Here is a 27,443-nt window from a genome sequence, read left to right on the forward strand (position 1 = left end):
ATTTATCGGGAACCTCTCAATTTTATCCAACATAAATTGTCTTATTTACTCGTGTATATATTATTTTCACATCGCTTTATTTTTAGTTTCGCATTTATTATCACAATTTTTATTATTTTAGACAAATTTTCGAACCTTTTATTCGAAATTAAGCAATCTTACTAAAATGCCAACATGCAAATGTAGATTAAAAATAAATATGATTAGAAAAAAGGATTTATTCCTTAAAAAATGATCAATCATGAAATTTTATGGGTTTTCTTCCAGATAATTACCATCATCTTCACTTTTGTTTTCTGACTTCTTCTTGTACATTATGAAGACAATTACGCCAACAGCCACAACAACTAGGACTGCAGCTACAACTCCTACAATGATACCTGTTGTTTTCTTCTTATTATCATTTCTTCGGTTTTTATTATTATCTTCTTCAAATTCATTCTTAGTTGACTGTTCTGATTGATTAGTTGACTGTTCTGATTGATTAGATGGCTGTTCCGGTTGATCTGTAGCTTCCACTTGATCTTCATACTTGATTTCAACATTGCTTGTAATATTCATTCCACCAAGTTGATCACCACTATATTTTGTGGATGTTACTACTTCTTGGCAAGATTTAGCATTTTTAATGAAATCACCATCAAGTTTTGCTCTACCATAATATTCGAACTTTCTGATATTGCAATTTTTGAATGCATCTGGATCAATTGATGAAATATCATTTGCAATAAAGATATCAACATTATCACCTTTAACAAATGATTTTGGAATTGTAAAATCGTTGATATTCCCAATTGTGATGTTTTTTAATTGAGAAAAACTTTCCAATGATGGCAAAGATTGGATTTCATTAAGTTTTTTATCAGTATTTGCTTTTGTAAAGTTGAATTTGATTGTATTGATTTTGAATTTGGGAGTCAGAAGAGAGAACACTGGTGTTTCAAAATTTAATTCATTTATTGGTGCAGTATCAAAAATATCAATATCGATCAAAATGCTTGGAGAAAGGGAACTAATTATAGTTGTGAGGTTTGAACAACTCTCAAATGCTCGTTTTCCAATTGATGTAATACTTGAAGGAAGTGTTACACTTCTGAGATTCGAACAATGATAAAATGCATAATATCCAATTGTATTAATGCCATTTGGAAGTATTATACTTGTTAAGGATTTACAATAAATGAATACTTCGTTTCCTATTGAAGTAACACTTGAAGGAATTGTTATTGTTGTGAGATTATAGCAATATTGAAATGCCGAATTGCCAATTGTTGTGACTCCATTTGGTATTGTAATATTTGGAAGTTTCGAACATTGGGCAAATGCAGCGTTGCCGACTGACTTAAGACTTGAGGGAAGCGTGATATTTGTAAGACTATCGCAATTACAAAATAATCCCATACTAATTGAATCAAGACTTCCTTCAATAGTTGCACTTCTAAGACGTCTGCACAGTGTAAATGCTTCCCATCCAATAGAAGGAACGCCTGACGGAATTATTATAGTACTGAGCCATTCACATTGAGTAAATGCACGGGGCCCCATTGTTTTAAGTGTGGAAGGAAATTGTATTGACTGAAGATCTGTATTACGTGCAAATGCAAAATCTTCTATTGACTCAATTCCCGAAGGAATTATTAAATCCCAAAAGGAACATCCATAAAATAAATAACTCTCAATTTTTCTGAGCTTAGAGGGAAATGAAAATCTATGCAAACCAAAACATCCATAAAATGCAAATGGTTCGATAATTTCAGCATTTGGAGACATTGTTAGAAGGTGGAAGCTGGTGCAATATCCAAAAGCCCATTCTCCAATAAAGGTGACAGATGAAGGAAGATCTAATCCTGGGAAGTATGTACAATTATAACACATATATCGTGGAATTGTTGAAACATTACCAGGGACATGCACATAATAGAGCCTAGGACAATTGGCAAATGCATACTCTCCGATATACCTAAGGTTAGTATATTCTCTCCAATTGGGACTTGATAATATTTTAAAATGAGCACATGACATGAATGCAGCATATCCAATTGAGGTAAGATTAGGCGTTGGATAAATACTTTCCAGAGAATCACATTGACTAAAGGCATAATCGCCAATATTTGTAAGGCTTAAAGGAAATTCTATCGTTTTGATGCTAGAACATTGATAAAAAGTATAGTTTTCGATAGTTTTAAGATTAGAATACTTTATATTTATAGATTCGAGAGATGTACAATTACAAAATGCATATTGTCCAATGAAAGTTAGATTATCAGGAATCAAGATATATGTCAATTTTGAGCATCCACAAAAAGCATACTCTCCAATTGATGAAATATTTTCAGGTAAATATATTTTTTTTAGTTCTGAACAATTTGCATATTCGTAGTTTTTGATTGATGTTGTTTGATCTGGAACATTATATTCTTCCTCTTGGGGACACGTACAGAATGAAAGAGAAGATAAAGTAAAAAGCATAAAAAATTATGAAGTTCCTTTTCAATTTACCCGTAAATTCAATTTGTTACTCATTGAATAATTCTTGAAATTGTTTTGTCATTAATATTATATAAAAAATCAATGAATAGGATTTGTTCCTTTCAAATTTCTGAGGAAAAATCAGCAATTTTGTCCTATGATGTGAAGTGAATACATATAGATCTATTCCAACTCTCAGCAGGATGTTATAGCATAAACTTTTCTTATCATTTTCCCGTTGAATAAAAATATTATTTTCATAACATTTTATGATGAATAACAAGAATTGATGTTAGAATAAAAAAAAAAAAAAAAAAAAAAAGGTAGTGGGGCTTCCAGGGGCTGCGCCCCTTCTAGCCCCGAAGATGTTTAGTAAAAAAATGAGGTTTTTATATACGGGTCTTCCAGGAGCTTTTCACAAAATATATATGTTTTCATGTTTTGTCACTTTTCTGTCACTTTTCAGGTAAAAACATTTTTATTATATATATATAAAATGAATTTTACAAAACCACCGTTACCCTTCTTTGGAAATAAGAGTAGATGTAAAGATATTCTATTGAGAGAACTTAAGAAACTACCGAATGGTCTAACATTTGTAGATTTGTTCGGTGGAAGTTTCTATATATCTCATTTGTGCCATACTGTATTTCCTGACTCAAAGATTATATGCAATGACTTCGACAACTATATGAACCGTCTCAAACATATACCAGACACAAACAATATATTGAAAGAGTTAAAAGAAAAGATACCTATAGGTAAGATGGAACGTATACCATTAGATAAGAAAAATACTGTCAGAGAGGTTTTGAAAAAGGCAGAGTATATTGACTGGGATAGTATATCTTCTAGACTATTGTATAGTGGTTCTATAAGAGTTCATGACATTGAAACACTTATGTCAAAAGTTTTATATCTTAACTATACAAAGGTTTTCAAAGAGAACATAGAAAAATATACTGAGGGTATAGAGTTTGTGAGATGTCGTTGGACAGAGTTGTATGAAAAATATAAAAACAAGGAAAATGTTTTCTTTATAGTAGACCCGCCGTTCTATAACACATGGGATTTTCAATACCAAGTAGACTGGACTTTGAGAGACTCTTTAGAAACTTTAGACGTTTTACATAACCATCCATGCTTTTACTTTACATCCGATAAAAGTGGTTTGGAAAGTGTCATGAGATGGTTAGAGGACATACATGACTATGAGTTTAGATACGATAAGATAGAATATGAGAGAGGTCTATAAACTGGAGAAAGTGTCATAACAAAGAAATTTTACTAGTAAGTAAATGTGGTTTGAAATAGGACTACTTGTTTTAGGTTTTTTCCATTGTGTCATTTACTTATTTGACGTGGCAGAAAAGTACAGAGAATATGAAGATGAACCAATACCAGCAAATGTTCAGCATATGTACTCGTAAGAGATATTTTTATCTAATATTAAATGGACGCACAGAACTTAGCGAATGCACAGCAACCTGGACAACCAAACCCAGAGAATATTCCAAATGAAGTTAGAATACAAACTGCAATGGCAAACTATGGTCAAGTGCCAACAGATGTACAAATGCAAACTGCCATGTCAAATGACGCTGCGTTAGGTTTGCCACCATGGTATGCAAATATGAGATGGAAAGAGTTTTATACAAACCCTGAAGTGGGATATAAACAACTTTATGCAGATGACGCGAACACAGGAGTTGACCAGAATATGTTTTCTACCAGAGGAGAAACAGAATGTATGAGCTCCAGTTAAAGAATGCTATGGAACTCAACAGGAAACGTAAGAGACTAGGCGGACATTAGATTTTTACATATAGTAAAATGGGTTTCTTCAGTAAGATAGGAAACTTCTTTCGAAATGTTGGAAGAGGTATATGGAATGGAATAAAAACCGTAGGAAGAGGAATTTGGAACGGAGTCAAAAATATTGGTAAAAGAGTAGGTCAGTTCGTTGGTATTATACCTAAAGACCCTGAACCAGAAGAGCAAGCTCCTGTTATACAACAGCCTGAACCTGCACCACAGTCTAGTTGGCAACCAAATCCAACACCTCAACCGTATTAAAAAATTATATTTTTACCGTTCGATAGTAGTTGTATATGAAACTAAGTTCTAAGTAAAACGCATGGTATAATGGAATTATTCTTTTTCTTCCATCTGTAGTAAACCATACTTGAAAGTCTGAAATACTTCCACTTGGTGGTTCGTATAGCTTTGTAGGTTTTTCGTAAAAGTCATTTGCCAAGCATAAGAAAGAGTTTTGGGCGCCAGAAAATGAAGCATGAACTATAATAGCATCTGAGTCGAAAACATCTTTAAATAAATATGGTTCATCTCTTGCATATCGACTGTAAATATTTGCTAAAGGAAGTTCGACTTTCTGATTTAACATTCTTTGCAAATAATACCATGACATTGCAGTGAATTCTGTATATATTTGTTCGTCTTTCTTTGGATTGTCTTCGTAGATTTGAAATGACACTTGTGAATTTTGTTTGTCATATACAATTCTCACATAAAGTGTGCTCTCGGTATTTGCATATTCATCAGCATATTTTGCATAACATGAATTTATTTTATCTTCTATATTTTTTAACGCAGTCTGTAGAGAAGATGAAAGGTCAACTTGTATTAGCTCAATTTCTTCCCACATTTTTCGTTTCCCTTCAGATATATAATCTATATGAAACCTTACAATAAATGGAAAACTTTTATCTTCTACAGACACAAACTTCATTCTACGAAAGCCAATAGCTTTTGTGACAGATGGGTCTCTTAACCATCTTAATGGGTAGTCAAAACGATAGCCTTCATGCTTTACGGTATCTGTCTCAAACTTTTGACCGACATTCGTAAAAAGTTCATCTAATGGTTTAGTTGTAGCAACTCTTGAATTTTCTTTTTCTATTGGAAGCATATTTTATCTAGAATAAAAATGTCGAAAGAAACAGCGTCTATGAGAGAAATACAACACAACCGACAACTCATTTTGCAAGCTCTAAATAAGAACACAACAAACTTTTCAAACTATTCTAAGATATCTGAGTCATTGAAAGAAGGAAACTTAAAACTGACATTAAACCCAATGACAGATGAGTTTCTATTTCAAGACAACAAGAACCATACTGTTTGTATAAATCCAACAAAAAGAACTTTAAACGAGAAACCTATAGATGAACTTCTTTTGAAAGCAGATGTTGACAACAAAGCTGACAAAGAATATGTCATTGAAAAAGTTCAAGAAGAACATGACAGAGCAGATGCAACATATGCAACGAAAGAACATACTCATCCTGAACTAGCGGACAAAACATATGTTGACAATAAAATGTCAAGTGAAGTGACAAGAGCTGAAAACGAATATTCTAAAAAGACTCATATACATACCATTGCAAATATTACAAACTTACAAGAAACCTTAAACAGGAAAAGTGACGTTGGACATACACATTCTATATCTGAAATAACAGACTTAAACGTTAGCCTTGAAAAGAAAGCTGACAAAACATATGTCAACAGTGAGTTAGAGGAGAAGGTAGATAGGGGTTGTATGGCTAGTGCGTTAGTGAAGAAGGCAGATAAGGAATATGTGGATGAAAAAGACAATGAAATTAAAGAAAGGGTTGAATGGTATAATGAACGGACATCGAAGATTTTAGAAGGTAAAGCCAATACAGGGTGGGTTTCAGGATGTTTAGACCTTAAAGCGGATAAGAACCATACACATACCATTGCAAATATTACAAACTTACAAGAAACCTTAAACAGGAAAAGTGACGTTGGACATACACACGATTTCTTCGCAACTGTTGGTATAGAAAATATTGAAGGAACGGTTGAAGAACCTGATGGAACTGGTGGGGATGTATTAAATTGGAAACCTCCTAACTTTCCACAAGGTTTAACATCGGAAGAAGACATAACAACGATGAGATACATTAGATGTAGAAATGTCTATGTCATGGAGGATGAAAAAAAAGTTAAATTCACTGCTCAAGATTTATATGACAACAAAGCTGACAAAACATATGTTAACGATGAGTTAGATAAGAAAGCTGACAAAACATATGTTAACGATGAGTTAGATAAGAAAGCTGACAAAACAGAGCTTCAAACGTTAAAGACAGAAATACTTCAAACACTATATCTATAGGTTCTATTTACACGTCAATGAACTCTACCAGACCAGAAGTAGTACTTGGTCTCGGAACTTGGACTCAAATAGTCGACAGGTTTTTTGTATTGTGCAAACTCTTCAAAGGAAACAGGCGGAAGTAAAACGATTTCAGGTGAAAACCTACCTGCACACAGTCACTACGTAGATTTAAGTACATCTCAAGCAGGTTGGCATAAGCATAAATTTTGGGATTGGCACGCCTTGAAAAAAGGTAAAGGATATGATGTTAAAGACGACGTTCAGTTTGCTATAAATTGTTACTGGAGTGACACTCAGGGAGATGGAAACCATACACATCGCGTTACAGGATATACACAAACAACGGGACAAAGTAAAGACTACATGCCACCTTACATGACAGTTTACGCATGGTATAGAATTGCTTAGTCGTCATTTTCAACTTCTTTAGCATATTCGTCAGGAGTTGTCTTATATTTGTTAGGAACTGTCTTTGAAAGTATACCACCTTGAACTTTGACAAGTTTGAAACGAGGTCTGACAATAGTAGTTTTATCTTCTGCTTGCAGTCTGTACATTTTGCCATGTTTGCCTAAAACTTCATAATATTCTCTTGTATACTTTCTTCTATTTTTACGAACACGAATGTGAGTACCTGTCGAGTTCCCATTGTTGTCATAGTCAATAGTATTTTCATATGGGTCGCGTTTAGGTATTTCTATTTTTACTTTGTCACCTTTCTTAAGTTTGAAGCCTGGCATTCTTTCTTGTTTGTCTCTTTTGACTAAACTATTAAATATATAGTCTTTCTCTAAGTCGGGGTTGTTTTTCATTTCTTCGGGGGAGTGGTTTCCCAAACCTTTTTGTTTACGGTTATTGTAAATATTTAAAACTTGTCTCATCTTTGCCCATGGAGAAGTGTCTATATTTGTCGTCATATGACATTTCATTTGCTTCACCACCTTGTGGTTGGTTTAAGTCTCTTAAGATTTTTATACAACTGTCAATGACCAAGAGCAGAATGGTTTTGGTCGACAATGAAATATTGTTTACATTTTTTGAACGCAGATAGTTTTTAATATCGTCTGATTTGAAAGAACTTTCACAGTCAATGTCAGTTTTGTTGGATGGTATTTGTCAACAAATATTGTCAAAGCAGTTTTCACATCTAAAATATTTTTGGACTGTAATGGTATGGCTTCACAGTATCTTGTGTTTTGACCGACAAATATTAGCCAGTATGGTGGTCCATCTTCTCTATACCTCGGAATGTTTTCCATGATATCCATAAACCAAGCATTTGGTGTTGAACTAAAGATTTTTACCATGAGTGCTTTCTTTGTCGCTTTAGAACATAGGGGTCCTTGTTTGGATTCGTCATTTTTTAACCCATAAGAAATGGGTTTATTTGGCGCATTAGCAGGAGTTGCATCCAGATTTTTGCCCGCAGTGGGAACAATAGCCAGAGGTGCATTTGGAATTGGAAGGAAGATTTTGAGTACATTAGGTATACTGAAAGAAAAGCACAACCTATTATACAAACTGTACAGAAAGGTTGGGAGGTAGCACGAGATGCAGCAAAATCTTATTCAAATCCTGAAACAAGAGGAAAAGTTCAAGGATGGATGGACAATGTAGGAAGACAAGCAGGAAACTACTATAACAAAGCAATGACTACTATAACCAAGCAGGACACTACATGGACCAAGGTGAAAGATTCTTTAACAGAGGATATAACCATGCACAACAGTGGGTAAACAATAACCAACCGCAACCACCTCAAACTTGGGGAATGTAAAGTTTTTTACTGAGATGAAATGAACAATACAGCATTGAGACAAATGGGTTCAAGATGGATTTGTCGACTTCCAGCAGTTACACAACCACGTGTTTGTCAAGTTCTTCCTATACCTCAGGAAGTTTTAGACCGACTTAAAAACCTAAACAACCAGTTGAAAACAAACCAAACTAAAATTTTTTACTGAGATGAAATGACCGAAGAAGTTGAAACGGTAGATTTGACACCACAAACAAAAAGTTCAGAACCATTGTCAAAACCTGTCAAAAGACTTACAGATGAAGAGAAAATTCAATAATAGAAGTGCCAGGTCTGGAAATACAAACCCTAACTATAAAGTCACTTTTCATAGAAATGGAACGGCTAGTATCTCAAAAAGAAACAGACTCTCACAATAAAATATTGAAGTCTGAAGGAGCTTTCGAGACAACAGATGGAAAAGTTTACTTCACTGACCAACAGTTCATTATAGAACATCTCATTGACTTAGAGTCGAAATATTCTAAACTTTAACAACAAAACACAAAAAGTTGAGGAAAACAAAACAAATGGCATATGATATTACGAAGATGTTGACGACACAACCATACCTGCAAGTGAGGTAAAGTCAGAGGAACCGAAAAGTGACGAAAAACCAATAGAAGAAGGGAAGCCACAAACTGAAGAAAACCAAAACAAAGGTTAGTTTCCAAACTAAACCAAGCCAACCTTCATTAGCTGGTATGGTTGGCGTCAAAGACTTTTGGCAGCGGGTGGTTACGTAAAGTAAAGAAAAAATTTTTTTTTTTTATAAAAATGCCCCCGTATAGAATGGATAGAAGGTCTGCTAGAATAAAAGCAGAGTTAGAAAGATATGGTTGGAGAGTTTCAAAGAAGTTTAAATATAGGAAGGGAAGACCCATAAAAGTCTATGACAAATTGTCTGGTCTTCGCTATGAAATGGACTTAGAAACAGCACGCGCAAATTATCCAAACAGATTAGAGAGGTTAGAAGAAGAACGTCTTATGGACATGCCTTTCGATGTTAGTGAGCCTCAAGTTGAAGGACACGAACGGCTTTGCCAGATTCTACTGGAAAACATGACGAACAATTGCATCCTTTGAGAAGGAAAAAAGGAAAAGGTGAAGACAAACATGCTCCCATGGAAAGAACAAGATATGCATATGAAAAGTACCGTGAAGTTAGAAGTCAAATTACATCTGGTCGAACCTTTACAGTAAACTTTGACGAAGGAAAGAACAAAGAAGGCTTCATGGGTGTACTTGCTGCCATACAAGATGGAAATAAGAAAGGATACAATCTCAGATTGACCATAACAGATTTGGATGGTCAATTTACTATGCACATGGCAATGTCACAACAGCTGCAATGCTTCTTGACGCTTTCAAGACTACAAAGAGAGAACAAATGGTTGACTCCGACTCAGACATTTTGAATGCAATTGAAGGAATTGCAAGTGTAAAATTTGAATGGTACCAACCTAACCCTCAAGCAGTCAGACAACATGCTGGATACTTCCCTTCATAAATAAGTCTGACATTGACTTGACAAGGTATGGAATTTACAATTCAATTGAAACAATTGTCAATGAACCTTGCATTCTTACATGTCTCAGGAACTCTGGTCTTGTTACAGAAGAGAAGATGAAGTATCTTGAGTCATGTGTGAAGACAAGGTACATTCTCAGAGGTCAATTGGCAAAAATTGCACCGTTGGCAAATGTCAATATCCGAGTCAACATACCTACAGCTAAAGGTTCTTCACATGACGACTATGTTGTTGAGTTCAATTTACCATGGTTGAAGATTGCAATTGTCCACAACCACTTCATGTTGAACGAAAGTCTTACAACCCATTGTTCGGAAAAGGCAAGTGCAACATTGTCAGAGCTGTAAACATTCTTTTCGAGAAAGGTTTGTTGGAACCAATTCCAGATGACAAGCTGACAGAAACTTTTGTACCAAAAGACGAAAACAAACTTTTCATTGTTAGCAAGACCAAAAGTTGTTCCAGACAAAGTTCTAGTACAAAAGAAGTACACAATTCCAAAAGGAGTTGGATTGTTCGGATACCAACCTGAACCAGAAGAACTTCCAATGAGGTTGCAAGAACTTCAAGATGCTATAAAAACTTCCATTGAGACATCCAATTGACGTCAAATTGTATTGGAGAGCATCTGAGTTAGGTCAGAAGGTTTTATATGAAACAGGTTGCTTCGACGATGTTTATGAGATAACAGGAGAAGTTTCTCAGAAGATAAGAGACTCACTTGAATTTCCACAAACTGGACCAATTGGTTGCGACAAGTTCGACTCATATGAAAAGATATACTATGTCGACCTTAACGCTGCGTACATGAGGTTTGTCCAATATATCCACTGGAATTCCAAACGAAGATGGTGAGTTCCAGGAAGGAACTATACAGTTGGAAAAGTCATACAACAACTGTATGATATTAGGAAAGCTTCAAACCCCAAACTTGCAATGACACTCAAATTGCTTATGAATTCGACATGGGGATATTCCATAAGAAACCTCAAGAGATGAAGAGTAAACATTATGAGAAGGTCGACAACTTTGTTGAAAGGTTTTCTCCTTTTGTTTTGAAGTACGAATTCACTCAAGGTCAAAGTGGCTTAGTAACCACATTAAAACCTATTGTCGAACATTGGTCTTACCCTCAGTTCGCAAAGGCAGTCCTTGACAACTACAACAAATTCTTCTCGAAGTCAAATCCAAAGTGAAGGTTTACTATGAGAACATCGATGCACTCATGACGAACGAAGAAGGCTATAACAAACTCATTGAAATGGGCATGGTCGGTGAAAAGATGGGTCAATTCAAATTACAAAATTTTCACCGAAGTTCATGTCCTCTCCAAGCGTAAGTACTGGGGCATACTTGAAGACGGCACAGAAATAAAACATTGCATGAAGTAAAAAATTTTTATTCGAATTTGAATCGGACAGGTCGAGTTACACCATTCTTGGTCTCAAACTCATATATAACCTGTTTGTTTGTATTTTCGTCGACTATGACACGAGACACGAACATTGACCAAACGGACAAAAAGTGTCATTTCAGATGGTCCCGCAGCCAATCGCATTCGAGCACTTCGAAGAAGCCTTACGTTCCAAGGGAGAGGGTGTCTGGTGCAAGGCAGAGGTCATGAGACTCTACGAGCAGTACATCCTCAATGCCTGGGAGGACAAATCGTCCTTGGATTGGCAATTCTACCAACTCCTCTGGGACGACCTCCTACGCAACTGGGATGACGAAAGAGTCCAATTCAGGTCAGGAACTACTTGTCCAAATTCCCTTAATTTAACTACTTAATGAACTAAACACCTAAATTTACTCGGGTTTCCCCCTAAAATAAAATTTTTTACTCTTAGAACCACTCGAGGTTCTCCTTACGGTTGTTGAGCTTGTCACCGTCAATGTGTCTGACCTTCGTCTTCTTGTTGGATTTGGAACCCATTGAATTGCGACAAGCTTGCCCATGGAGATTGAACCGCGATTCCGAAGGTTAAGGTTCAAGTGTCCCAAGTTGTTGAGGACTGGGTAAGAACCTTGCCTGTCTCCTTGTTGCGGATTTTGTATGGGTAGGGTTGGGAAATTTCGTAACTGTCATCGGCAACAAGGGTTGCCCAAACTTCCTTTCTTCGTGTTTCTCTTTTCTTCTCTTCTTCTTCTTCTTCTCTTCTTCTTCGTGTTTCTTCTTCTTCGAAAATTCCTTCTTCAATTTGGTACTCACGAATTACGGTGTTGGAGGTTCTGTCCTTTCCGAGTACCTTCCAGATGGCGTCTATCTCTTCGAAGAAACGGTAGATGAGTCTGGCAAGGTCTCGGTTCTCTCTCGCGTAAATGCGCAAGGTTTCCGTCAAATCATTCAGGCTTTCTCATTGGAAGCTTGGTTCATGAGGAACTCACCTTTAAGTCCCTTCATCTCTTCCATAAGACTACTTTGGAGAGTCTTAACGGTGTTTGTCAGATGAGCTTTCAAATTCAAAATTTGAATTTGAACTGGGCGCTTGTCTGGCAACATTGAAAGGACATCTGCCATTGTGTTCGGCTTCGGTGCTTGTTCGGACATCGAAAAAATGAAGTGGTTTGAGAATGACGGTTTTACTTCAAAAAGCTTGTTATGACGGTTAAGTCATACAACAAGTTTAAAATAATATCTTGTTCTTCTTCTGAACGTTTGTTGTCTCTTCCGATAAAAGTTTGAACATGAGAACCAAAAAACGTTTTTTGAGATTGCGGAAGAGTTCAGGCAAACGTTCATATTCTGGATATGTTGGGAGCAGTTCAAAACATCTGAGCTGACTTTCGGACAAAATTGGGACAATGTCAGAAAATTCATCTTTGGTCGGACTGCATGAAGGTAAGTCCCTTACATGTAAGTAGCTCTGGTAAAGTCTTCTCATTTCTGCTAACTTTTGGAGTATAGCTTCGTAGTTTAGAAGTTTTAATTTTAATTGTCTTATTCCACTCTTGACATCTAAACGGTAAGTATCCATGAGGTCAAGAGTAGCTTTGGTAGCTTTAAGTGGAGCTATCTGTTCCTTGACTCTGCAATTTTGGTTGCAATTGTGGTTTGAGCTCCTTCAAGTTCGCCGTCTATGTCGTTCTCAACGCCTTCAACCATGGCTTGAAACTCTTCATCGGTCCATTGAGATTGGTGTGGGACGAATTTAACTTGCTTCATTCAAAAAATGAAAAAAAATGTTTTTACTCAAAACGTTAAGGTTGACTGAACTGGTTGGATGTCGCCTTCACAGGTTATGTAGAACGGCTGACCCGAGAAGTGAAGGAGAGACTGAATTGCCAATTTCATATGGGGTAGGGGGTTCTCCTTGTTTGGTATTTTTTCCAAGGACGTTTGTTTAGGAACTTAACAAGAGCTTCTCTTTTGGCGTCCTTTATGCGTCGTAGGCTGTCCCGTCTGGTATTTGAATTGGAATTCCAGTCGAAGTCTCGAGCTGAAGTGTAGACCTTCCAGAAATAGTGGTGAACTTGACCTTGGGCTTCATTACCCTGCGCAAGTACTGCTTAACAACTTCATTTATCTCTATAAGGTAAATTGCCTCGTCAAATCCTTCTGGCATTCCGAGTCCTTCCATCCGACAGGAAAATATTTTCCCGACAACTGGAAAAATTTTCCCGACAACTGGAAAAAATTTCCCGACGACAGGAAGAACTCTTCCAGTTGTCCGTCCGTAAACCATTCAAATTTTCGAAAATTGAGAACTTTTGGTCGAACTTCAGAAAAAGTTTTTCCTTCCGACAGGAAAGGTTTTTCCTTCCGACAGGAAAGGTTTTTCCTTCCGACAGGAAAGGTTTTTCCTTCCGACAGGAAAGGTTTTTCCTTCCGACGGTTAAGCCACAAACAGATGTCCGACGTCCCACCAACCGAGCCCATATCCCAACCAGAAGAACCGAAAGCTGCAGAACACAACAGTCTCCTCAGCAACCTCAGTTCCAGCAAGTACCTCCGATTTACTACCAATTTCCACCTCAATGTTACTACCCACCACAAGGCTTCCCGAACTACCCTCCTCCTCAGCCTATGCCTTACTTCCCCAACCCTTGGATGTTTATGCAAAACCCTGCCCCACAATTCCAATCTCAATCCAAGAGAGACCAAGAGTTCGAGGAAGGTCTGAACCGCTTACGCAAAGAGTATGCTACTACCCCAATGGAAGAAGACAGGCTCTCACTCTCTTCCCTCAAATCGACCGATTCGACTCGTACCACAGATTCGGTTCGTGACCGTGAAGACTACCTCAAGCAGTCTGAGAGACTCTTCATCCTACAACCATTTACAGTTGGAGCTCTCAAGAACATGCGCAATTACGAAGGTCAGACACCAGCTGGAGACCGTAAAACAGACGTACTCGCAAGAGCAGTCCAACTGGTCAAGACAAAGACCGAGATAGTCGACTTCATTCTTGCAGCTTGCCCATACAAGTAAAAAAATAAACAATTACGAGTTAAACTTTTTACTCTTTCTTTTCTGAGTTGTTTAGAGCTGGTTTCTCTTGTAGGAACCTTTCGTACTCTTCCATGGTCATGTAATTGCGAATTTGGTACGCAATTCCAGGTTCGTTGTTTTTGAACCTTACGTATGTAACGCTTCCATCCTCCTCAGGGAAGTAAGCTGCTAACATCTGACCAAGTTTTCTCGGTGACTCGGAGCTCATAAAATGTCACTTTTTAAACGTTAAGTTTTTAGTCTTATTTTACTTTACCCTTTGTTTACCCTTTGTTTGTCAAGGTAGTATTGGAGTGCAATTTCTCCAAATTCTCTGTGTCGGAGTTCTTCAGCATTTTCCAAGGTGTTCCTGGAGAACTCAAAGAAGTTGTCAAGAACATACTGCCATGCTGCTCTTCTGAGTTCGTCGGTATTTTGGAAGTGTTGCACCTTCGAGTCTTCGGACATGAAAAAATAACACTTTTTCTATTAAACCGTTTACAATTTGAATTTTGTTGCTGAATTCAGCAAAAATATAATTTAGGGTAGAGGGGTATATCTAACCTCTTTTTAACCTCTTTTCTAACCTCATTGAATTTTCATGAATTTTATACAGAAAATGCTTGTTTTGAGGTCGAGCCACTTTTGGCTCCACCGTATTCTTTCAACCAAAACTCATGAATTCGGCAAAAATATATTTTAGGGTAGAAGGTTAGATATAACCTCTTTTCTAACCTCTTTTCTACCCTCTTGAATTTGTCATGAGTTTTCCCGAAATAAAAAATAAAGTTGGTTTTTTTAAAAAAATATTTTTTTATTTTTATTGTAAGAACATGTTAGCAACAACAGCACCAAACTCGTTAGTCATGAACCCATCAATGTTAGTAGAGATGAAAAGCTTCATTCCTTCTTCATATACTTTCGAAACAGAAATCCAGAAGATAAAGCAAGAACTTTTAACAAGTACTTTAGACTGTAGTGCGAAAGATGAAACAAATGAACAGTATCTTTATGAAATGCAGGATATTATTGACCATTTACCCAAATTGCCTGAAATCCAACAACAAAAACTCACTATTCCAGAATTCGATGAAATAGAAGTCAAAGCAACTGACTCAGTAGAAATAAAGAAGTTCATACGAAAGGTAAACTATGAGTTTCTTGGATTTCATTGCAACCACAAAGTCATGGACAAAGATTGCGACATGGTATATAAGAACATCTCTGACATATACAAATCTGAAGAATTTAAGACCTACGACAACTTTGTTTCGTTAGTTGCAAAATGTGTATGGCAGATAAGAGATAAAGATAGAAGAGGTAAGGTATGGAACCAACAGATAAAACCAGCAACTTTTGAGTTAAAGAAAACCATTGACGCCTTAGTCATACTTGCAGGTAAGGTTTCAGAATATAACGCAAAAATGAACCCACAATGTTCAAAATGTAAAGCAGCAATGAGGAAATATAACTACTCCGTCAAAGAGATAGAAAGAATGAGAAACGACTATGCTGACTTAAAGAAAGAAGCAGAGAAACCAGCAGAAGATAAAATGGACATGTTGACATTTCTAAACAAAAACTATCCAACAGCTGACGATTTCCTTCTTTCAGATGTCAAGAAGAAATATAAAGAAACCTTCGGCATAGTTAAAACATTCGATGTACTGACAGAAGAAATAGAAGCTACGAAATTGTTTAGAATTTCACGAATTCACAATGTTTACCATGTAAAACGCTTATAAAATAACTGGGGTAGAAATGAGGTTAGATATCGGGTTAGATATACCCATCTACCCTAAAATATATTTTTGCTGAATTCTGAGTAAAATTCTGAGTAAAATGACATATGGAACACGTACTTTTTCAGTAAGGACATATGGGGTAGAAATGAGGTTAGATATCGGGTTAGATATACCCATCTACCCTAAAATATATTTTTATTGAATTCCGTATGAAAACAGTGAAAAATAAGAGAGTATTTTGACAACTTCAAACAAGTAGGGTAGATGCACTCTTTATTTTTCAAGCTTGACTTTTTACAATTTGAACTTTGTTTGCGTAGATATGAATTCTGAAAGAAGTATGAGGGTCTTGTATGACTTTGTACTTCTCCCATAGTTCATGTCTGTCAAACTTACCTGCCATGGACTCTTTCATAAGTTCCATGAAATCGTCTTCGGACAATCCAGGGAAAAGTATGATATCAGTAAGTATTCTTTTAACATCCTTACTTAAACTCTTGGCTGTCTGTACACAAATGACAACAGAGATGTTGAAGTGTCTGAGCTTCTTAAGAATTCGACACATGTCTTGTTCTCTGTTCTTTAACAAAGGATGAGAGGCGAAATCATCTAAGATAAGAAGACATCTATGAGGGTAAGTCTTCCAATCGTAAGATTGCAATTTCTTCGAAATGTATTCTATCTCTTTCTGTTTGTTTCTGAAGTGTTTCTTCTCTAATATTCTCTGCATTTCCTCATTTGGGTCTTTAAACTTAGAATTTATATACTCATTTATAGCATTATACTTCAAAACTCTTCTTTGGTACTTCTTTATCCAATCTAACAACTCAGTATCCTTTATACATACTAACTTAGACTTCTTTATAATATCTTTGAACGAATTGACGGTTTGGTCAAATTGACCAGAAGTACTACAAATGACTACTAACTCATAGAATGGGTTCTTCTCATCTAGTTCTTGTTGTTGTGCAGCCATTTTAAGATAAGTGAAAGTCTTACCCGACCCAGGTGGTGCGATTAGACCTGTTATACCATTCTGAGCAAATAGGAACTTGTCATGTATGGGTTTTATCTGAGCATTTTCTAACTTCCTCTTGTTCTTATTTAAAACATTCTCAAATTTCTTGTCAATGTCAGCAAACTTTTTTTCTAACATATTTTTAGAAAAATTAAAATTTTTATCTTTTTGAAAATGTCTAGCGATTTCGCTATCTATATTCGAGACAAACTTTTCGACAGCAAAACATCTGTCGACCATAAAATCTTACATAGTGTAAACAAGAAAGGTGAATTTGTTCTAAAGTTCTGTTTCTGGGAATATGACAAGAACCATAAAACATTACAAAGAGCAGTCTTAAAATTTGTCAATGACAGACTTGTTGACAGAGATGACGCCGATTGGAAAGATGAAGTCCAACAAAAGTTCTTAGAATGCAAAGAAGGCACATGCGCTGTTCTTGAAGATGAAATAGAAAACAGAATAGAAGAGCTATTAAAGGACAAAGAACTTTTACATAAATATGGTTGCGCCAAATTTGACATAACTCCACCAGAGAAGAAGAAGAAGAGAGAAAGAAAGAAAAGAAAGTAGAAGAAAAGAAAGTAGAAGAGAAGAAAGAACCTGAACCAGTTCAGAGAAGTGAGATATGACATGTAAAAATAAAATTTTATTTTTAGAACATTTCTGGGTCAATGTCAATGTTCTCTTCCTCTTTAGGAGCAAACACTGGCTTAGACTCTAAAATCTTTTTACCTAATTTACCTTGAACTTCAACTATCTTAGACTCATAATATTCATAGTCGTCTGCTTTCTTTGGTTCATAAGGTATAACAAGTTTGTATGCTTTGCCTTCTTTAAGGTTTGAAAACCTTCTGTCAAAATTTTTTTGACTGCTAACAAACCTTCTATGTCTAAGTCTTCAAATTTCGCACCATTTTTAGTCACAATAGCAAACTTAACTGGTTCGATGTTCCAAACTTTGTCAAATGTAGACTTTTCAAAATGGTAGAAGTAAACATTCAAATATGCGAATGGAGCTAACTTATCTTTGACTTCTGTCATGTACTTGTTGACTGAAATATATTTCGTCATCTTTTCTATCGGATAAAAAAATATTTTTTTTAAATTTACTCAGAAAAATTTTTCTTTGTATATACGCCGTTCTGAACATCTAAAAGATTTTTGACATTTGCCAAGAATGTTCGTTTAGACGCTGCCATATAACCATACTCTTGACAATACTGTTTATATGAATCGTACAATGACCTTTCATCTAAACACTCAAAGTTAGTCTCATCTATAAACAGTTCATATACACTCTTGTTTGCTTCTAACAATGTTTGTCTCTCTTCGGTATATGGAATTTGTCTTGGATTGAACTTAGAAATATCTAATGTCATAAAGTATGAGAACAAGTGGTTGTAAAAGTCAGATGTCAAAGTTTCTGCTAAGTCGTCAAAATATTCTGTATCTTGCATATGAGAATCTGACGTTCTGACAACTACATATCTTCTGTCAGAACTTTCTAACTTCATCGGAACGGCATTGTTTGAAACCATGATGAAATTTGCAACATTTTCACAAACTCTTTGGTCTTTATATTTTCTTTCAACAACTCCAACTTTGTCTGTTATAAGACTCTTCAAAGCATCTGAGTTCAAAACCTTTGTTGTATCTATACTTTGAAGTTCGTTACATACTATAAGTTTCATATTCTCTATTGAAGAGTTAAATTTACCGCAGATGTTTTCTAAGTTTGTCATATTCGGATTCGAATAGCCCTCTAACAGTTTGCACAAAATATCTGTAAAGAAAGTATTCTTACCAGTTCCTTGTTTTCCAATTATAATGAGAGCAGTTTCATTTTTAGCACTTGGATATTGTAAGATGTTTGCAAACCAACATAAGATATACTCATAGACTCTTTCGTTTCCATTGCATATAATTTCTTTGACATGGTCTAACCAAGCTTCTATAACATTTTCTTTCCATTCTACTTGTTCGTATTTATATCCAGTGAAGATAGAATAGAAGTTTGGAGAAGGTGTATAGAACTTTATACCACGAACTGAAAAATCTTCTAACTTTGACAATAAGATATCCCAAGCATCTAACATCTTCATGCCAACTTGTATACGACTTTTATTTTCTTAAGTTTCTGTCTACATTCTTGTTCTGAAACTATGTGCTCTTGGTTTGTTAAAGACAACATCCCATTCTTTCATGACATAACATTCTGGGGCAGAGTCGACATAAATGACTAAACGTTTCAAATTCTCGACTGCTTTGTTATAGTCTCTAAATGGACACATATTTCTGAAGGCTTGGAAGTCATAAAAATCTGAAACATCTATTCTGTACATTTTTATAAAAATAAAAAAAATATTTTTTTATTCTTGACTTTGTTGTTGCATTTGTTCCATTTGTTGCATTTGTTGTTCTTGAGCTATTTGTTGTTGAAGTTGTTCTTGTAGTACAATACTTTCACCAGTTGCATCTTCCAATTCGAAACTTTCTGCCGTCATTGACAAATACATAGGACATAAAAGTTTTACAGGAACAAAGTTTGCGTCAACTAAGGTTAAGTTTATGTTTGCTAAAGTGTTTGAGTTTACTAAAGCTGAAAACTCTGCATTCGAATGAACAATAGGCAAACCAGCAGAGAAAGTGTTGTTTATACGCATGAGTATCTTTTGGTCATAGTAGTTTCTGTCGACATTCGAATAACACTTTGAACCTAAGTTTGAAACAATATATAAAATAGGTGTGCTTAAAGTCAATGGAACAGACATTCCTTGTATGACACCTTTTCCTGTTATAGGAAACTGTTGGTAGTAAAACCAGATATAAGTTTTGTATTATAGCTCATATCGTTTATACTAAACTCAGTCGGACATCCAAACATAATGAAACCTGCTCTAGTTGCAGCACATGTTACATCCGTCCTTAAAGTATTAAATAAGTCAACAAAACCTGTTGGTGGTATATCTGAGTAAGTATCTTCAAAGAAGTATTTTTTACCATTCACAACAACAAAGTCTTCTGGTGTCAAAAGAGCAAAACAGGCTTTAGTCGTCATCGTGTTTAAGGTAGTTTACAATATCGTCCTTGAGGACTTTGTAAGTTTGTTGTTATAGAATTATATGACTCAGGGTTTTTAGTCGTAATAGTATAAACCACTATGTCTTCTGCCATTTACTTAGCAAGTAAATTTTAATGAAATGTTGTGGTCGTCAAATATTTTTATGACGTCTGGGAAACTATACTTTAAGTTCAACGTTTCACCTCCTTTCATAACGTATATCTTGTCAATGACATTATATGAAACACCACAGCAACTAATGTCGGGTTCTATTTCTTTGATGTTTATATCGTCTGCCTCTGTCAAAAGTTTCAATAGTTCTTTCAAAGACTTCATGAGGTGCAATGACATATGAGTTCACTTTTACAGGGTTGTGTTCGACCAAGTTTAACATTATACCCAAAGCTTGACAAATCTTCTCCTGAGTTTTAAGTTTGTCTTTAAGTTGTTGGTAGTCGTTTCGAATATCTGCAACAGAACTTAAGTCTCTGCTAACTTCAGGATATGTTGGTTGTTCTTTTACAGGAACTATTGTTATACCATCTTCGTCTTCGTATGGTTTCCCCACTTCAACATCTCTGTCTTTGACATTGACAACAACACTTTGACTGTTTGTTTGAGTTGGTGAATTTAACTTCACATCTGCCACCGCCATTAAACCTTTTGAAACACTTACGCTTCTATTTTTCGGAAATGACATTTTACTTAGAATAAAAAGATGGACGTATTTGAGTATCTCTTCGAATTGAAGCAGAACAAAGTTTACACACACAAACAATACAAGTTCATTGACAGAGTAGTTCTTTACACAAACAATGGAAAATGTTATAGAATAGCAGTCTTTGCTGAACCAAAATATTTTCATAAAGCAAAGAAAGTTGGTATAACCGAGATGGTGAAAGTTCTTGAAGCAGACAAAAATATAACAACAAAACTTACAGATATTTCTAAAGGTAAGTTTATAATACAATACTATGTCAAAACTGGCGTACTGTCAATATTTGACGGAGAGAAGTCAGTTCAAGAACAACTTACTGACCTGCTGCCAAAATCTGCTCGATGGAAGCTGTCGTTATGCCAATCTGAGGAGCCCCAGCAGGTTTCATCGAACGAATCTTCAAAAGAGCATCTTCCGTGAAAAGTGCTATTGGTTTTGTAAACTTCTTTGCTTTCAGTTCATTTGGACCGTCTCTGTCACCAGTATATTGTATTTGAACTGTACCAACAGTTGAAATACCACCCATAAAGTCTTCTGAGTCAGCAAATGGAATGCCAAGCCAAAAGTTTGAACGGTCTCCATTTGTATATTGAGTTTTTGACCTCCTGTATGAGTCCATACTTTCACATATGGCATAATAGAACTTTGCATTTCAGGGTTTATGGTTGTTGTGAAGTTGTTGTTAAAGTTCATAGCATCTAATGTCAAGTTGTATGACCTCATATCCTCAACTGTAGAATATTCTTCTCTTGGATAGTATTTGCCATCTATGTTTATATGGTATTTAATACCAGGGTTGTAGAAACAAGAATAGTCATTTATAGTTCGTCTGAACAGTACAAACATAGTATCTGCATGTTTCATTGCAGTTGTTAAGGCAATATCTGTTCTTGCACCTGGGTCAGCACTTTGGTTTCCAACTTCACCTGCAAAGTCTTTGACAGATATTTGGTGTATAGGGAACATAAGTGGAACTGCAATATATTTGGCAGCTAAAGCATTTGAAATATCTGGGTCCAACATATAGACTGCAAGTCTGCTTTCTATTCTCTTGCATTCAAACTTTTCGCATGTGAACTTAACTGGGTCCCAAGCATCTCCAGCAGCATTGAAATAATAGTTTACTTCAGTGTTGAGGTTTGAGAAACCAAAGTCTAAGTCAACTTTGTCTTTGCAAAATTCGGCGAATGACGTTTTATTTGTTCCCTTTACGTCTGTAAGAGTGAATGGGTCTTGTGTTGGTGCAATGACTAAGTTATTTTTGCTTGGAGTAAGTTCGATAGAAATTTTTCCTGCCCAGTTTGGCAAGTATCTTAAAAACCTGAAGATGAGGAAAGATGACAAAGGAACTCTAAGTTTCAGTTTTACTTTAGTGACAGCATTTCCATCTGAACCAGAAAGGTTAACATAAACTCCTGGAACGTTAGGGTCAAGTCTTCTTATTTTCTCAATAGTTGCATACTGGTCTGTTTGTTCTCTAGCTTGTGGTTGTACTGAGTTTCTCAAAGCGAACCATTCATAGTTTGCCCATGTTACTGTTTGAACTAAGTCAGAGTTAGAATATATCTTATATCCCATGAAAACTTCTGGAGCATATTGGTATCCGACATAGAAAATTCCATTGCAACCTTTCTTGTCAGACAACTTGGCAGAAGGTTTTATTTCAATGTCTTGTTCCACGTATAAGAAAGAGTTGTCAATAGAAATTATATGAAACCTGTCGCAAGCAATATCTACTGTTGTTGAAGAACCTTCTCCAAACTCACCTACGTTTCCATAAGAAACAGCAGTTGTATATTCGTAAGTTCCAGGAACTATTTCTGACCTTCTAATGGCATTGTCGCATTCGTTATACCATTCGGAAACATTTCCATTCATAGCATCCAAAACTGTTGGCGTTATATTCTGAGCGGCGTACATTTCATATGAGTAAAAATATAGAATAGTTGGATTTATATGTCATAATAGAACCCACGTGGACCAAGCTTTACTTTCTTCCTGACTGAGTTTTTAACTCTTCTTTTTCCTTCATTGCCCTCTGCTTGAAGTTGTTGCATCTTTGCATTATGTTCATCTAGTATGTTGCAAATTTCCCATGTCCTTTTTGCCTTTTGGCTCTGGTCGCCCATCTCAGGTAACCTATATCCTAGAAAGATTTTGTCATAGTTTGTATTTGAGTCTTCGCGTATTGTTTGCATGACTCTTTCCTGAGTTTGGTTCAAGCTCTTCAAACAGTGCCTGTCCATATGGAATAATGCTCGTTTCCAAATATATGTTTTTGTAGCCATTCTGGTTTTCTTTCCATGTTACCAAATATCTTTTGTGAATGGGAAAGCTTTTACCCAATCTTTCAGTCTTGCGTCGTTTATTTCTGTAGTTGGTTTTATTTTGTCAAGGAACATGTTTTTCAATACTAACATTTCATTTGGTACTGTCCATTTGAGTTTTCTTAAATATTCATCCCTTCTCGGTTCATTGTCTGCAAAGTAAGTTTTTATGACATTTTGTAAACTTTCGTTTGCAAGGTCATGTACAATAGGTTCTCTTCCTTCGCTCTCCCTAACTTTCTTTCTAAACTCTTCACCAAATATACCATCTCTATGGTTCTGTGTAGTTCTTTGAGATAAATGTTCTAGAACGTCAGGTGTTATATTTCCATCAGCCATGTTCATTTCATACTGGTCCAAAATATCTGCATGTTTCATATCTTTCAATGGCATTAAAGCCGCGCTTAAAATACCAGCTACATCTGGTTCACCATTCACTTCCATTGCGTCTACAACTTCTTGGAATTGAGGTTGTAAGTTTATGAACCACCTATCTGGATTAGCTTTATGACCCCATCTCATTGTAGTTCCATCGTCTGCAGAAACAAAAGTAGGTTTGTTTCCATCTTGGGCTAGGTTCTGAATGAACTTTAAACAATGTTTCATTTCTATATGTTTTCTTGAAATTTAACCTTTTATTTCACCGAGTTCATCCGAAGATTGAACGTTAAATGCTCGTAAGTAAAAAGGGTTGTTGTATTTGTGTACATTTTCTTTCAGTACTTCTATTCTATGCTGAATATTTTCATCTGGTGTTGGAGTCTTTTGTATGTCGGCAAACATTTTTCGATATTCTTCTACTATGTCAGCCGAATTTTTTTTAGACTCTTGGAAAGATTCCATATTCACCTCATACTCTTGTTGAGGGTCAAGATTTTTCGGCTGTTCCAAATCTTCATCTAGTTCTGTGAAGTTAGTTTCCAAAGGAGTGACTTGTTCGTTTCCTTCAGGCTCTTCTAGCTGTTGTTGCTGAACTATTTCTTCCATGTCTGGTTGTATCTGAACTATTTCTTCCTGTGGAGTTTCTTGTACCTCATCTGCTGGCATTTCATATATTCCGAGACCGTTTTTAACAATTTCCCTATCTACGTCATCCGCATTCATAAGCTTTTGTTCTTTCGTTCCGTCTCTATTTTTTACGCGTTTCATGACGAAAGTTGAATTGTCATTTAGCTCTGACATCAAATATCTCGGAGTAAATTCATCCATGTCATTTGGATGATATGCTATTAAATCATATCCCTTAGCGAGCTTGTATTTTCCAGGTTTGAGATTATATCCGTTTTGGTGCTGAGCCATAAAGCTAAATAGGTTCGGGTCAGTATTTCCTTCCTTGAACTTTCAATAGCTTCTTTATATCTGTCACTAAAGTCAACAGTATCTGGGAAACCACACTCTTCTTTAAGCATTTTTAAGAATTCTTGGTTTCCTTGTTCTCTACTTCTTTTATGTCCTTGCTCTGTTTGTGGTTGTTGTTGTAGGGTTTTGAACTGTTGGTTGCTGTGCTGGTTGTTGTGTGGTTGTTGTGCTGGTGTGGAGGTGGTTGTTGTGCTGGTTGTGTGCATGCCTGTGTCTGTGTCCATGTGACGATGTAAATGTTCTAGGTAGTCCTGGTGCAGGTGCTTCTCTTGGAGGGTTTGGTGGTATATAAGTTCCACCAGCTGGCACATATGTTCCATCTGCAGCGTAATGTCCTACCTGACTTTTCGTTTTTAAGAAAGCATTTACTAGGTCTGTTTTGGTCTGTTGTAACTCTTTTTCTTGACTTTCACAACAGTTGCTCTAACGGCGTCATAGGCACTTTGAACTGCCTGTCTCTTGCTGCATCTGTTATTTTCGTCATATTTTGTGCTACTTCTTTTAACTCTTTGTCGAAACCTTCAGACTTCAGTTTCTTTCCAGATGAGAAAGTCGTTCACTTGTTTCACCTTACTATGAAGAGCTTCGAAGGCGTTTCTTAAAGTCAGCATTTGTTAAAGCTTCATTTGAACTGTCTTTCATCCGCTTGTTTTTTGTCCTTATTGACCCTATGAGTTGGGCTGCTTTAGCGTTGGCTTGGGCATCTAACCAGTCATTGTTAGCTTTTATATATTCTGCGCTTTTCATTGCCTTTTGCATGGCTGCGTCGTTATTTTTACTTTCTTGTGCTAAGTTTTATTACTGTACGGTTTGGTTTTGCAACTGTAAAAGTTTTTCTGCCTTTACATTTGCTTCAACTTCTTTTTTATACTCATCGCTATCCATATATGTCTTCAGGGCTTTTTGTTTTATCTCTTCATCTTTCAGTATTTTATATTGAGTAGTATGGTTTTTCAAATTTATAACATCTTGTTCCATTTTTGCTACTTCTGCTTGCTTTTTCTGACACTTTTTTCGCATATTCCTCTGTACTTAGTTCTTTCAGTTGTTCTTCTTTCTTCTTTTTCTCTACGTTTAACTCATTGAGTTTCTTTGTGTGTCTGTCATAATTCTAGTTTCTTTTTCGTTTTCACTTATTGCTTCTGTATGTCTATGTTTGACTTTTTGACATCTGTTATTTGATTTTTGAGTGAACTCAAATTCATTTGACTTTGAGGGTTATAGCTGTTCCGTCTGCAGCTCCACCATAGCCTGCCATTTTCGCTAAAAGTGCCGCTCTTAAACCTCCACTCTGTGCACCAAGAACTCGGTTTAAGAGCATAGGATTGCTTGACATTTGTTGCAACATAGTGGGGTCATTCAGCATTTGTTGTTGCAACTGTTGTTGTGGTGTCAGTTTTACTATTGGATGTTTCAATGCTCCTTCCTCTTACGTATATTCTTACGTAGCTTACGTGGCATTTTAAGTGAAGTTAAAAGCGGCTTTTGACAGATGTTTATATGACACTTTTTTTTTCAGCACAAAAAACTACTCGGTCAAAGTGTTGTCAGTTTTTGTAAAATAACCGTCCTATCTAATTCTATAAGGGGAAAAGGCTTCTCAAAGTATACTTCCTTGGAACGCCTGTAACTTTTCCTGTAGCGACGATAGACCCTTACTTGTCCGGACAAAGTTATACTATTTTGAGTGCTCTACAAAAAAGTCAACGGCGACGACTCTCAAAAACCGTTGTGTAAAAAGTTTTACCGTTGGACAAAAAAAAGTATATATAGAAAACAAAAAACGTTATAGTTCATTTCAATATTTGAGATGGAACGGTTGCCAACGGTAACTATTAAATAAAATAAAAAAATAGAGGGGGTTACCGTTGACGAAAACGGTTTATTTTAAACTTTTCTATGAGTAGTCCGAAAAAACAGTTCATTTTTCATAATGGAAGCCAACACTGTTAACAACAATTCTCAACCGCTAACCAAAGCCAAAGCCCCACAACCTCCAAGAACCGGCACAGCGGTTAGAATAACCACCAAAAAGTCTAACAGCGAATTAAGAGAAATTCTTCAACAAATTTGCTCTAAATATCTCAAAGACGCCGAAGAAAATACACAACCAGACGCTACATACAATACTCAGTTCTGTGAAGTTCTGAACAAAGCAATTGCTAGTTCAATTGAACTTACTAAGACAATTCCAAGTCCAATTGAGCTTAGCGATGTCTTAGTTCAGTATTTTCCAACATTTACTAAGCTTATAATGTTGAGAACTTTATACCAAGTTCGTCAAAATCTTCCTCGTAACATCCAACGGTCATTCGACAAGACAATTGCCGAATTCCAAGTCTTTAGTTACGGATATGACCAAGATGAATACGTTGACGAGTTCGGAGACAACTGTACAAAATGGTTTGAATGCTATACGACAACACAATTTGAATTCGACTTTCTCGAATTCAACGCAGCAACTATTCATATCATTGCTCTTTACCTTTCCGAACAAGAACAAGACCTCGCAGATGGAGATGTTGTTACTGTCGTCATGAAAACTCCTGAACAATTCGGAAAAAAGAAGTCTCTAATTGCCAAATTTGTTCCAGGACATCAGCTTTTCCAACGCACAGAAGTCTTCTGTATTCCTGGAACTAAGTTCTTTGTCAAGAGCGAACTCAAACAAAGATATAATGTGTCATTCAATTACACATTATATAATGTTTTCGACCCAGAAGAAGACTTCTTCCCAGAAGCAATGGAAGAGGAAGAAGAAGAGAAACACGAAGAAGAGAAACACGAAGAGTCCTCCGAATTCACACCAGAAGACTAACA

At 36.0% G+C, this 27,443-nt stretch overlaps 13 protein-coding genes and 8 pseudogenes across 21 annotated transcripts, besides 2 other annotated features; 10 read left to right on the forward strand and 11 right to left on the reverse strand.

Moving 5' to 3' along the window:
* Positions 1-249: 249 nt before the first annotated feature.
* On the reverse strand, positions 250-2,469 carry TVAGG3_0304740 (surface antigen family; the record flags this gene model as incomplete). The annotated part of the gene is made up of 1 exon (XM_001325602.1): positions 250-2,469. The coding sequence occupies one exon, from the start codon at positions 2,467-2,469 to the stop codon at positions 250-252; it is 2,220 nt and encodes a 739-aa protein (XP_001325637.1).
* Positions 2,470-2,765: 296 nt separating this feature from the next.
* Positions 2,766-2,862: a terminal%2Cinverted (terminal inverted repeat of Maverick-3 transposon ID:TVAGG3_0304750).
* Positions 2,766-27,443: part of a mobile genetic element that runs on past the window's edge.
* TVAGG3_0304760 (phage tail repeat-like family) lies at positions 2,966-3,655 on the forward strand (the record flags this gene model as incomplete). The annotated part of the gene is made up of 1 exon (XM_051229633.1): positions 2,966-3,655. A coding segment is annotated over one exon (690 nt), but the record flags the coding sequence as incomplete, so codon positions are not given.
* Positions 4,303-4,545, forward strand: TVAGG3_0304770 (serine threonine-protein phosphatase family; the record flags this gene model as incomplete). Its single annotated transcript, XM_051229634.1, has 1 exon — positions 4,303-4,545. One exon carries the CDS (start codon positions 4,303-4,305, stop codon positions 4,543-4,545), a length of 243 nt encoding a protein of 80 aa, XP_051099364.1.
* On the forward strand, positions 5,567-6,634 carry TVAGG3_0304780 (phage tail repeat-like family; the record flags this gene model as incomplete). Its single annotated transcript, XM_051229635.1, has 1 exon — positions 5,567-6,634. One exon carries the CDS (start codon positions 5,567-5,569, stop codon positions 6,632-6,634), a length of 1,068 nt encoding a protein of 355 aa, XP_051099365.1.
* On the reverse strand, positions 7,042-7,566 carry TVAGG3_0304790 (uncharacterized protein; the record flags this gene model as incomplete). Its single annotated transcript, XM_051229636.1, has 1 exon — positions 7,042-7,566. The coding sequence occupies one exon, from the start codon at positions 7,564-7,566 to the stop codon at positions 7,042-7,044; it is 525 nt and encodes a 174-aa protein (XP_051099366.1).
* Positions 8,963-9,183, forward strand: TVAGG3_0304800 (annotated as a pseudogene). Its single transcript has one exon. A coding segment is annotated over exon 1 (221 nt).
* On the forward strand, positions 9,210-9,518 carry TVAGG3_0304810 (uncharacterized protein; the record flags this gene model as incomplete). Its single annotated transcript, XM_051229637.1, has 1 exon — positions 9,210-9,518. The coding sequence occupies one exon, from the start codon at positions 9,210-9,212 to the stop codon at positions 9,516-9,518; it is 309 nt and encodes a 102-aa protein (XP_051099367.1).
* On the forward strand, positions 11,500-11,751 carry TVAGG3_0304820 (uncharacterized protein; the record flags this gene model as incomplete). The annotated part of the gene is made up of 1 exon (XM_051229638.1): positions 11,500-11,751. The coding sequence occupies one exon, from the start codon at positions 11,500-11,502 to the stop codon at positions 11,749-11,751; it is 252 nt and encodes an 83-aa protein (XP_051099368.1).
* Positions 11,952-12,511, reverse strand: TVAGG3_0304830 (annotated as a pseudogene). Its single transcript has one exon. A coding segment is annotated over exon 1 (560 nt).
* Positions 12,588-13,646, reverse strand: TVAGG3_0304840 (annotated as a pseudogene). The gene has a single exon. A coding segment is annotated over exon 1 (1,059 nt).
* On the forward strand, positions 13,812-14,392 carry TVAGG3_0304850 (annotated as a pseudogene). The gene has a single exon. A coding segment is annotated over exon 1 (581 nt).
* Positions 14,421-14,621, reverse strand: TVAGG3_0304860 (uncharacterized protein; the record flags this gene model as incomplete). Its single annotated transcript, XM_051229639.1, has 1 exon — positions 14,421-14,621. The coding sequence occupies one exon, from the start codon at positions 14,619-14,621 to the stop codon at positions 14,421-14,423; it is 201 nt and encodes a 66-aa protein (XP_051099369.1).
* Positions 15,226-16,137, forward strand: TVAGG3_0304870 (organellar and viral DNA polymerase type B; the record flags this gene model as incomplete). Its single annotated transcript, XM_051229640.1, has 1 exon — positions 15,226-16,137. One exon carries the CDS (start codon positions 15,226-15,228, stop codon positions 16,135-16,137), a length of 912 nt encoding a protein of 303 aa, XP_051099370.1.
* Positions 16,418-16,702, reverse strand: TVAGG3_0304880 (protein of unknown function, DUF4106 family; the record flags this gene model as incomplete). Its single annotated transcript, XM_051229641.1, has 1 exon — positions 16,418-16,702. The coding sequence occupies one exon, from the start codon at positions 16,700-16,702 to the stop codon at positions 16,418-16,420; it is 285 nt and encodes a 94-aa protein (XP_051099371.1).
* On the forward strand, positions 17,330-17,752 carry TVAGG3_0304890 (annotated as a pseudogene). Its single transcript has one exon. A coding segment is annotated over exon 1 (423 nt).
* Positions 17,811-18,199, reverse strand: TVAGG3_0304900 (annotated as a pseudogene). Its single transcript has one exon. A coding segment is annotated over exon 1 (389 nt).
* Positions 18,265-19,500, reverse strand: TVAGG3_0304910 (annotated as a pseudogene). The gene has a single exon. A coding segment is annotated over exon 1 (1,236 nt).
* On the reverse strand, positions 19,528-19,929 carry TVAGG3_0304920 (uncharacterized protein; the record flags this gene model as incomplete). Its single annotated transcript, XM_051229642.1, has 1 exon — positions 19,528-19,929. The coding sequence occupies one exon, from the start codon at positions 19,927-19,929 to the stop codon at positions 19,528-19,530; it is 402 nt and encodes a 133-aa protein (XP_051099372.1).
* On the reverse strand, positions 22,890-23,066 carry TVAGG3_0304930 (protein of unknown function, DUF4106 family; the record flags this gene model as incomplete). Its single annotated transcript, XM_051229643.1, has 1 exon — positions 22,890-23,066. The coding sequence occupies one exon, from the start codon at positions 23,064-23,066 to the stop codon at positions 22,890-22,892; it is 177 nt and encodes a 58-aa protein (XP_051099373.1).
* Positions 23,897-24,673, reverse strand: TVAGG3_0304940 (annotated as a pseudogene). The gene has a single exon. A coding segment is annotated over exon 1 (777 nt).
* TVAGG3_0304950 (uncharacterized protein) lies at positions 26,557-27,441 on the forward strand (the record flags this gene model as incomplete). Its single annotated transcript, XM_001325605.1, has 1 exon — positions 26,557-27,441. The coding sequence occupies one exon, from the start codon at positions 26,557-26,559 to the stop codon at positions 27,439-27,441; it is 885 nt and encodes a 294-aa protein (XP_001325640.1).

The sequence above is a fragment of the Trichomonas vaginalis genome, chromosome V, assembly GCF_026262505.1.
Source record: "Trichomonas vaginalis G3 chromosome V, whole genome shotgun sequence".
NCBI lineage: Eukaryota > Parabasalia > Trichomonadida > Trichomonadidae > Trichomonas > Trichomonas vaginalis.